This window comes from Stenella coeruleoalba (genome assembly GCF_951394435.1).
Source record: "Stenella coeruleoalba genome assembly, chromosome: 12".
Taxonomy (NCBI): domain Eukaryota; kingdom Metazoa; phylum Chordata; class Mammalia; order Artiodactyla; family Delphinidae; genus Stenella; species Stenella coeruleoalba.
The window spans coordinates 90,207,425-90,218,798 of record NC_137158.1 but is presented as its reverse complement, the minus strand read 5'-3'; the positions used below and the strand labels follow the sequence as shown (position 1 = coordinate 90,218,798).

The following is an 11,374-nucleotide window of genomic DNA, read 5'->3' as shown; positions in this document are numbered from 1 at the left end:
GCAGTTACCTCTCCCACCAGGAAGGTGAGAAGGAAGCTGGTGCCTCTTTCGCTATACAAACACTTCTGAGGACCAACAGAAGATATGGTTGGAAACTTTACTTTAGGTTAGAATTTATAATTAGAAAACAATTCCTGGAAAATGACATAGCTAGTAGACATCATGTCTTCAAAGACAAGATCATTTGGGAAACATCCTCACTATCTAGTGTTAAAGTTAGAAAAAGTGGGATATAATGAGATTCCCACTCATTAAAAGAAACCAACCATACCCACATCACAGATGAAGACACTGGAATGAAAATGTTAACAATGACCGTTTGGGGCCATGGAATCAGGTACAATGTCTAAAAATAAGCCAACAAAGGTGTTTCTTATATGATACGAGGGAGAAGACTGACAAGGATGTTTGTCCTCTTTACGTGATGCCGGGTCTAGAAGCCACAGGTCAGCCCCTCCTCAGAGAAGACAGGCACTGTCTGATTACTTCACTCTGAAGGAGGGTGCTGGGTTTCATGGCCAGACTCTGCATCTTTTTCTGTGCACACTTTTTCTGAAGGAGGCAAACTCATCTTGAAACCAAGTTAACTTAGCTCCTTGTTGGGAGGTTTTAACATCTGAATTCTTTTAAAGTTTGGCACTTGACATGAAAGATGTATGTTATAAAGACAGATATTGTACTTCAACCTTTGATAAAACTGATTTGTTCTGAAGATATAAGTGGTGGACTTACCCAGAAGATGATTAATATCTCCTCCATTGGTCAGGGTCATACTGTCTACTTCCTGCACCAAATGAATATGAAACAAAAATTCAGAATCAAATTTCTCTAAAATTCGAACAGAAAAAATGGCACATTTCTAAGTATGTATAAAAACAACACCTGAGTTATACTTGGGGCCAGAACTTTATTCTCTTTTCCGTTTTGGCCACCATAATTATTCCATTAAAGTAGGAAGCAATTAATTAAGAGGCAGCCCTGTGAGTGCAAGGAAGCAGCGTCAAGCCTGCTCCCCTCAACTCCAGTTCCAACCGTCTGCGCTGCGCCTGCGCAGCCGCTGCTGTCAGTGGAGTCTGGAAATGGCCCTTCACGTGGAGACGGCTCACGGCACACTCCGCTGATGCGGAAAAGCGCGAGTGTGGTTCCCTCCGCAGCAGAGCCCAGGGCTTCCTTGCCCCTGCGCATGGGGCTGCTGCCCACCTTCCGCCGTGCTCGCGGATGATGGGCAGGCTCGTCACCCACACCCCCAGGAGGGTAGCAGGAGGCCACAGCAGTGGCCAGAATGAGGTTTCCAGGCCCCACCCTTGTTACCACAGATGATCGGGGGCAGCTTTACAACAGCCCAGGCCTCCTACAGAATTACCACAGAGAAGTGAAAATCTGAAGAAATCACAGGCAAATCTGTGGCTACTGACTGTGGAATTTAACACATCGTTTCTCACCAACAGCATGCAGGAGGTCAGACCATTCTCACTGTAGCTGCCGGCTAGCATTCTCAAGGTTCCGCAAGCTTTGATGCTCACCCCCTTAGTGAGGGGAGGTTCACACCTCTGCTGGTCCAGGGTCCCCACCCCTAGTTCGCTGGATCTCAGCCCAGAAAGGTCTCACAGGCTTGTGATTCTCACCTCTCTCGGCCGGCCAGGCCCAAATGGAACGGCTCGCCTCTCATCAGGCCAGGGGGCGGCCGTGGGAAATCTCCCAACTTCTGGGCAGTAACTGAATACTCTCATTTTGAGGCATTCTTAGTTTTTCACCAATAGGAAGAATTTTGCCTGTTAACTCTGCCCTGGAAATAGTGACAACCTTCTGCTTGGACTACCTTAGTATCTCCAAAAAATACTAAAACAGGAGTTCAAAAGTAGACAATACCCAGCAAAAAATGTGCTGGCCAAGTGAAGGTGACGTAATTCAATCACAGCATAAAACTGAAAAAGTGGATTACCTAACCTGAAAAAACATATTCCTGTCCCAATACAAGACTTTATGCATACAAATGTGTGTGTGTGTGTGTGCGCGAAACACACACTATGTGAAAACATCTGCAACTAGGAGACATGCGTGCACTGCAGTAACGTTTTCTGAGCACTCTCCGCGTCAGGCGACATGCAAGTGCTCACACCCCGGCTGTTCACGTGTGTCCTGTCGGAACTCCCACCACCTACTCCTCGATTCCGAAGCCTGACGCCAACTCCGCGCTCAGCACCTCAACTTGCCTCTGGCCTGCGGCCCCAGAGGAAGTTTTTCAGCCCCAGCCCTCTGGCACTAGCACCCCTTGACTTTGGTGTGGCTACTGCGGCCCCGACAGAGCAGGGGTTTCCTTCAAAGACCCCTTATCAGACGTATGTGCTGGGTCTACAGGGAAAACGCCCCGGAGGCACCGGCACCAGCTCGGGAACCACCGACACCTGAAAGAGGAGTCGCAGCTGCACCTCTGGCCTCATTCCCTGAGTCAACGGTTCCTTAAGTCCACGTATCGACCTGGGTCCTGTGACCTGCACTTGAGGTTTGGTAGTGAGACCTGTGGGGCCCAGAGCTCAGGTCTCTGGCAGAGGAGGAAGAAGGGAAGAGACAGCACATTTCCCCGGGGGCCTCTGCTCTGCCAACGTGCCCGAAGCCCGAGACCAGGTGGGAAGACTCAGCAGACACGCACAGGCCTTGCTGGCATGCGTCCTCGACCCCTCTCATCAGCCCAAGGTGGTGGCAACACCTGGCCTTGTGCTCCTGCAGGTGACAACCTTTCACCCTCCTTCCCCCAGACCCAACCACTTCCTTGAATCATTCCTCCCAGCACCTTAAAGCCCGCCAGACCAACGAGGAGCCCCTCGTTCTCCAGTCACCAGCTGCCTGCCAGTGCTCTGGTCCAGTCCCACTGGGACGCTGCCGCCCCCAGCCTCCCAGAGGCCCTCAGCGTCCGGGTGTCCCCGTCCTTCTGCACTGACCTGCTTGCTCTCAGGCTTGCGTCCGTCCACTTCTCTCTTCACCAACACCACTCAGCCTGACCTCAACCTCCACAGGGCCCAGTCCACACATGTAGGATACGTGAACGCGGGCAGCACCTGGGCCTCTGCACGGCCAGCAGGGCTCCTGTCACTCCCCAGGGGGCCAGCTGTCAAGTCACGTGGGGGTCTCAAGAGGAAGATTCCTCCCCAGCAGGGAACCAGGGCTGATGGTGAGCGTCTACGCTTCCGCCCTAAGGAAAGTCACTCTGTTTTTCTAATTTGCACGAGGAGAAATTGCCAGACACTACTCCTGTCTGCCAACAGAATTTGAAGAAACTTCTTTGTTTACTGTAGATCCAAGGAAAACTGTTTCTCCTTCAATGTTAACATGCTCCTGATGCCATCACAAGGAAGTAAGGACGAAGCCAACATTCACGACCTTTTCTCCTTGGCCCTTGGCCGGCAACCAGAGGAAACTTTGACCAGGTTGAGGGCAATGTCCTGGAGAGGACTTGGTGTTTAAGCAATGGCTTCTGGTCCTGTGGTCAAGTGATGGCTGAACTCATACAGGCCAAGCCTGCACAGTCAAGCTTTGCTTTGTTTCCTTCCTTTATTTTATTTTTAAAAAACAGCTTTAACTGAGGTATAGTTGACTTTGTTTGCTTTTTAATAGAAAAACAACTCTAATAAACTAATAACTCTAATAAAACAGGTCAACGTGAAAATATTAAGGGAAACACTAGAGCTAACAGCAGGAGAGGAACAAGGTCTCAGAAAGGACAGCGTAGGGGCCACCAGAGGCCAGGTCCACGGGTGCCTTCCCTCCAGCCCTCAGCACAGCCTGCAGGAAGAGCCTGGCCCCAGGTCAGACGTCAGGGAACAGCCCCAGAGGATCTGTGATTTGCTCAGGCCAGGCCTCTGGCAGGTGGTGGACCCAGGTTTCGAGACAGCTTCTGCCTGTCTGGACCCAAGTGAAGTAAGAAAAGAAAGTCTGTAGCGTGTACTATTCTACAGGCTTCAAATTCAAGGGCGCACCAGGCCCAACGCCACCCGGCGTGGGGCAACACGAGGCCTGCACCCGATGGTGCGTCCCAAGGACACAGGTCTGCCTCTTACGCACTCTGCAGGGCCACTGTCCCAGCGTGAAAAAGCAGCAGCAAAGGACCTCGGGGCTCAGAGCCAGAAGGACACTAGGGGTACCTGGGCCGGACACCCAGTGATGAGGCCCAGGGGTGGTGCAGGAGCTGTTCGAGGTGACACGCCCTCTAGAGGATGGCCTGGTGCTGGCCAAGTGCTCCCCCGCAGGCGCCCGAGGTCACAGCCTCTCCCACCCGGTGCCCGTCTCAACCTGCAGCCTCCCACCCTGGCTCTCCTGACCCGAGGCCCAGCAGGAAGGAGAGGGCACGGGCCTGAGCCAAAGGGGCGAGGGAAGGTGGCCGTTCACAGAACATCAGGCCCCGATGGGGAGCGCAGGGTGGTGGGGGGAAGGGAGACGGCTGGAGAGACACTGGCAGGGGCCTGTCTCCTGGCTTTGGGAGCGGACTCTGGAGGGAGGGCTGACCCTGGCCATGCCGGGCCAGGCAGCTAAAGATGGCCCTCAGCTCCCCCGCCCTCCGCGCTCTGCTGGGGGCCTGACTCCAGGGGGACCAGCATCGCACTCGTATCTGGAGTGGGGGATCCAGGCCCCCACCCGGCTCCAAGCCCACCACACAAGGCCTCGAGGCCCCAGGGCCAGCACCGAGACCCAAACCCAGTCAGAACCGCACGACGTTTCCTCCCGGCTCCGCACTGAAGGCCGCGGGCTCTGGGCATGTGGATGACAGTCTGCTGCCTGACGGCCGCCCCTCCTGGCATCGCCCTGCTCAGGACGCCAAGGGCGTCTTGTGTGGCCCTCGCGAGGGGAGAGCACGGCCGGGTAAGGGCCGCCCCTGCTCCTCCGCGGCTGTGGCCCCCTGTGCACGGCTTTGCCCCTCTCCTCGGACCCCTCGTGTAACCCAGTGGGGGCGGGGGGAGGGGAGCCCCGCCTTTTTCCCTCCAGGCCTCCGCATATCTGTCCAGGGTCCTCCTTCTCTCAGAAATACCTTCCCCCTGGTTCCCCTGAGGAAGGCCCATCGTTCTCAAGAGTCAGAAGCTGAAATTCTGCCTGTTTCCAAGCAGTCCCACTGCCCAGCTAGAGGGGGATGGGGCTGACGGATGAGTGCCATCGGCAGCATGTCCCTGTGTACGACGCAGGTGTGACGGATGGACAGCCCCCCAGCCCAGTGTCTGAGGGGCTGCGCCCTCGGCCATGAGTCCACAGCACTGCTATCACCTTCGGATTCCAGGGCGTACACAGACCTGCCTATGGTTTTCCGGGTGCCCTGTCTGCAACTGAGTCAACCTCAGCACCTTCTCGCTGTGAAGTCATGGAAAGGAGGTATTTTCCCTGCTCAGTGACACGGCACTACGTGATCGTTCAGATGACTTAGCTGGCCCTGGGCGGAAGTAACCCCGTCCCAACAATGGACCAGGGACTCTAAGAAGATGGAACTTTACTCACTTTGTTCAACCAGCCCACCTGGAAGCTTCAAGTGACAGAGGGTGGCGTCATTTGTGAGGGCAGAGACTGCAGGTGAAGTAAGCTCAAAGGAACAGCTGCAGCAACTGTGAGTCTAACTCTGGGAAGCTTTCCTCTCCCCACAGGGATGGGCATTTCCGGAACAGTCATAATAAACTCTGGCCTCACGGAACCGACCAACAGACTCCTAACATTAGGTAAGTGCAGATTCTACCAAGAACTAGTGGGAAGAACTCAGCCCCCCACAGGCCACCGCGGGACGAGCAGTCCACACACAGCCTGGCTCGGAGTCCACGTGGCCACAACGTACTAAATTCATCTTTATGCGTTCAAACCAGGTATCTGTATTACACACATAAGAAGCAAAGGATTCATCTTACTTCCCAGATCACACTGTTAAGGCTCTTACGTATAAAACCAAGTCATAGGGCTTCCCTGGTGGCGCAGTGGTTGAGAGTCCGCCTGCCGATGCAGGGGACACGGGTTTGTGCCCCGGTCCAGGAAGATCCCACATGCCGTGGAGCGGCTGGGCCCATGAGCCATGGCCGCTGAGCGTGCGCGTCCGGAGCCTGTGCTCCGCAACAGGAGAGGCCACAGCAGTGAGAGGCCCGCAAAAAAAAAAAAAAAAAAAAAGTCATAGAACATAAGAAAATGTGTTTGTCTTCTTATTAGAAGGGTGTATGTATATGTAGCCTTTACAAGAGCCTTCCTTTGAGTAAATTACAAAAAACTGGGTCTTGAACAGATGAATAAATTGACAGAAAATGAATAAAGCGGTGAGCAGAGGCAGGCTAGCACCGAGCACGGCAATTACGCCTCCACTTCACTAGGCAAAGCAATCAGATCTATCAGTACATTTATCTGTTTATTTACCTGTAAACATACAACATATTTCCAAAACAGCTGCGAGGCAGTCTCCGGAACACTGCCGCCACCCCGCCTGCCTCTTACCTGGCCCCTGGTCCCTCCAGTGCTGTCCTTGGCCAGACCGGCTGTACCCAGAGCTCATCCTGTGGTCGCTGGATCCCTGTCGGCCCCTCTGCCCTGTGGGGACACGTGATCAGCACGTCAGCAGCTACCAGACGCAGAACTCCAAATGGCAGTCGTGTTTAAGAGTAGAGCAAGACGACCCTGGGCTGGCAGCTCCCAAACTTCTAACGTCCTTACCACCACAGGGAAAGCCCCTGAAAAATGCAGATGCTGGGGCCACGGCACCGCGGCCGGGTTGGCTCAGGGCTGCACTTAAACCTGTTCCCAGGAGAGTCTGTGGGGGGGACGAGCAGGCTATCCTGTCAGGTCCCTCAAAGCAGGGCAGTAAGTTCTCCTTTCTGCCTCCTCGGGCAGCTGCCCTGGGCAGCGGCCACAGGCCCAGGCCCACACTGCTGGCCACCAGCACGCGGGGCTCTGGGACATGGTGGGCCTGACCAGGCCACCCTCTCCTCCCAATTCCCCACAAACTTCATCGGCACGCAATCGGCTCACTCTGAATTCTTCTAAATTCCTAAACCCTGACGCTTTCTTCTGTCTGTCTCTACTAGAATTCAGTACTAGCAAGTCTAAGTACATATTTAAATGTGATTCTAAACACTACCTTGGTACCTCACACTATTCCATAAAGAAAGGAGGCCAAGCCTGCCCGGCACCAGCCACAGGGGCGAACCAGCGCTCTGAGGACACGGGCAGGCGGCTCCGCACTGGCTCAGCCCCAGGCCCCTGCCCTCCACGCACACTGTTGCCAGCTGAGGGCGGGGAGCGGCCTGAAAGGCACCGGCAAGTGTCAACGGCACCAGCTCGTCCCGGGAGGAGGAGACAGCGGCTGCGTGCAGGTGACCGAAGGACGCTGGGCTGGGGCCAAGGGGCTGGGCTCTGCCACTGAGAACCTGTGCGGTGTTGGCGAGCCACCGGCGCCCAGGGGAGTGAACCACAGAATATCAGGCTGTATTTGTGAAGAAAATGATGACATCGAGGAGAGAAAAAAGGAGCAGTTTCCAAATCACGTAAATTGACTCATGATTATCTGCTGAAACCGTTTCTTCCAAAATCTGGAGTAACTCGACAGGATCACCCAGGTCTGCCATCTTACGGACACTTCACCAGAAAGAGATCACAGAGTTTCCTGTCTGTATTAGGAGTGACCGTACTGCAGCATTAACCTCTGTGAAACCACAGGCTGCCTTAGGGCTTTCAAGAAAGCTTGTCACATGTACAGCCCTCTTAAGCCTGAGCGTCAGACTCTGAAATGCAGGAAGAGGTTCAGGCACCCAAATCCCAGTGACTGCTGCAGCTGACAAAGCCTGCACCCCGCCATCTGCACGTCTGCAGCCAGCCTGTCGCTGCTCTGCTAACCATCTCACTAGTGACAGGAATCCTGGTGCGGTGCTCACAGGGCAGACGGCCTGAGTGACATGCTGCCAACAGATGTGGGGAACAGGGGACACAGAGAGAACGCTGCCTCTTTCTTCTGCAAGGAATAAACTTTTGCTCTGGGGTCTCAAACGCCGCCTATCTCCAGGCAGCTGGAGAAAGGTAAAGGATGGAGAGGGGGCGAGGCCAGGCGGGACTCTGTCACCATTAGGAGTGGGGAGGGGCCGGAAGCCCCTTTACACAGCACTGACCGGCAGCAGCTGGACGCGACCTGAGGCCTCACCGACCTCACGGCACAAAGTCTCTCGGAGCGAAACGTGCAGGGCTGGTGTGAGCAGAAGTCAAGACGGTCTGGGGGAGTAGGAATTTGGGGTAATTCTCTATTCCATCAAGAAAAAATGGGGCTGCTACAGTTACAGGTATAGATCCTACCCAAACGAGGACATGAGAACGTGATTAAAAATGAACTCAACACAATCAGCTACTGAACAAGATGTCCGACTTCACTGATAAACAAAGAAGCACCCAATCAAGGAGACAGGCTTTTTCATCTATCAAATTAGTCAGAAAAACAAACTTTTAAGTGGTGTCAAGAATGCATGAAACAGGAACTCTTAACCCCTCTGGTGAAGGTGTGAAGTGACCGTGTGTTTTTAGAAAACAAGTTGGCAACATTTATCTAAAATCCAATTATGTTTGGATCTATAATTCTGTGAACAACGGAACTCTATCCTAAGGAAACAACACACAGAAAAGCATCAAGTATAACGAGAAAAAACGGAAGCTTGAGGCGGGGGGCTACGACGCAAAGGCAGTGCGTGTGGTGGTGGGGCTTCTGTTTAAGGGGAGCCTGACCACCGTGACCACGATCACGCTGGAAGTCAAGTGCCGAGGAGAACAGAGCACACAAGCATGCAGAGTATAATCATAATGAGACGAAAACACAGGAAAACATCTGTCATCATCTGTTACCTTCAGGAGACAGAATTAAAGGTTATTTGGGTTTCATTTTTAATTATTTTCTTTATATTCTAAGTGTTTTCTCATGTACTTTTATCATGAGAAAAAATAAGTCCAAACCTCTGTCAAATAAAGGCCCACCAGCCCAGCGGCGTGTGTACTTCAGGGCCTCCTGGAAAGGAGGCTGAGCCCCAGAGGAGGGTCCTTAACTCTCAGCACATGAACCCTTTGAAAACTCCCTCCTACGGGGACCAGAACTTAAACCGCTCAGCAGCACACTATCATCTTAATTTTGTTTCTTCTTCCAATTTTATCAGCCTCTCCTTGCAGCTGCACGTGGCAGTGGGGCCCCTCCCGGGACCGAGAGGCTGGGACCCACCTGAGTGGTGTGAACGCCAGTGCCGCCTGCTGACGATGGGTCTGTTCTCCTTCATGCAGGCCTTGCACACGACTGACTTCAGGGCATGGAATCTGGTGAGCCAGGACCTCTGCAAACACACCAGATGGGGCGGAGCAGTGTCAGACACAGGCAGGCACTCGGGAGACGCAACTACGTGAGTGAAACTACACAGTATACTGTGCCCAAGGACACTGCAGCGGTGTGGGCGAGCTCGGCTGCAGTTTCCCTTCCACACTGCAACTCAGCAAGATGTTCTTAGGAACTGGTCTTCTCCTGCATGCCCTGGAATGGCGACAGTGGCAGCTACACCTTCTCTGTCCCCTGTAGGTTATACAAGCATTTCCAAAAGGGCCTTCAAGTTCTACTGTGACATCTATGGCCCTAACACACAATCATACCTAAAACATCCATGCCGGTAGTGTGTTATCACCTCAGTTCCTCTTGGTTGTAAGACAGTAAGTGGAAAGAGCAAGGCCACAGACAACAAATTAACATGTGACCTTCCCTTCCAGCCTCATCTGTACTATTGAATATTCGATCCTATCTGCCCTAACTTGTTTTAAAGCAGTGAGTGTGAACCTGTAATCATTTTGTACTTGGTCAAGACATTAGGAAGGAAAGGAGGGAGGGGTCCGTGATGGGTGATGTGCAGGCCATGAGCCCGGCCTACTGTTACCTTTCACTGATTCGGTACCAAGGCCACACTTACAGGACATTTTTGTCAGGACTCTGCTTTTGTTGACTGCGTAACCGTGGCTGCTTCTAAATTCTGAACACTTACATCCCTACGACGCCCTGGACTGTGTCTGTGTGTGAAGCAGCACTACCGGCACATCAGTCAGTCATGTTTTCCATCTGATGTGAAGGCGTGGAGCGCTGACCTGTCACAGACAGTCAGCTCTCGCTGATCACAGGGTCCTGTGGGTATTAACACACGTTCCAAATGAGCTTGGCCGGGGCCCGACTTGGAAATCTTCCAGGAACCGTGTAGCAGTTGTACTTACAAAGCCAGAACAGCAGCCAATGACCCCAACTAAACTGTCAGCCTTCAGGGAATATTTTCAAGTAACAAATCATCACCGCTCCTATTGAATTAGTCTGATGTCTGCAGAGGCAGCTCTGCAGGGAACGTGCATTCTTAACTCAAAAAGGGGAAAAGCAGCGAAAGCGCTCGAAAATTCAAAATGTGTGAGACTGGGCAGGACGCTGCTCGCCCGCCTCCTCACAGGTTCTGGCAGAAGCTTCAGCGACGCTGACCCTGAGGCCTGAGGCACAACCACAGCGGAGGAGACCACCGGCACCAGCAGCCTCACGGACTTCTGGGTCAATTTCAAAGCCTGGGATCTGCGGCTCCTCAGAGCGGACTGCTGGGGTCTGTTCCTAAAGTAAAATGACCGTGAGGACAGAAGGTGCTGCGGACCCTTTTGACCTCCAGCCGAGGACTCTGAGTTTTCGTGATGCATTTGAGCAACTGATTTCAAACCTGCTTTTTCTAAGCGTAAAGAAAACTGTGAACTCACGTGTTGCTCCACAAGCGCCTCTGCTGTGTGCCCTCTCTCAGACTGCAGGTACTTCTGATGAAACAGCTTCCCGTCGAACAAATTCCAGGGCATGAAGTCCGACGTTTTCCAGGGGAAGCCGCAGGCACTGTTGACCAGCACCAGGGTGGTGAGGCCGCGGACCAGGAGCGTACCCAGCTGCACAGCCCTGGGGTCGACGTGGTCGAGCTGTGGAGACAAGACGCACAGAGAAGGTGAGGAGGCAGCCGCCACTCGGGCAGAGAACCAGAGGCGCTGCGCCCTCGGGGTGCGACGTGCTCCGCACACAGAGACACCCTTGGAGCTGCAAAGGCCAAAGCTCTGACCTGCCGGGAAAGTGACAGGATTGCAGCCTCGGGCCTACTGGGAAACTTTCTTTAAAAGCAAAGGCAAAGAAAGAGAAGCCAAGACAGGGTCATTTTAGACACTGATGAGTCATCGCATTTTTAAAAATCACACTGAGTTCTGTGAACATTATTAGATATGTTTTACACGAATGTCTATCATTTAAGAATAAAATGGCTTATTACTGCATAGGGTTGATAGTCTGTTACTTCTTACAAATTAAGGTCACACCCATACAAAATATTTATTCTGCTGTCAAACCTCCTTCCTG

General features: G+C 53.1%; 1 protein-coding gene across 11 annotated transcripts in view; it reads right to left on the bottom strand.

The window, feature by feature from the left end:
* The window catches only part of FAM120B (family with sequence similarity 120 member B), a 74,746-nt gene that overhangs the window by 11,605 nt on the left and 51,767 nt on the right, over positions 1-11,374 (bottom strand). For all 11 annotated transcript variants that reach the window (XR_013830898.1, XR_013830899.1, XM_079939908.1 and 8 more), the window contains 4 exons: positions 10,741-10,947; positions 9,200-9,308; positions 6,448-6,540; positions 733-784 (listed from right to left, as the gene is read on the bottom strand). Coding sequence is in view for 9 of the 11 variants with exons in the window: in XM_079939908.1 (XP_079796034.1) it covers positions 744-784; positions 6,448-6,540; positions 9,200-9,308; positions 10,741-10,947 (450 nt within the window). In the remaining 2 variants the exon portion in view is untranslated. The remainder of the gene's footprint in view (positions 1-732; positions 785-6,447; positions 6,541-9,199; positions 9,309-10,740; positions 10,948-11,374) is intronic.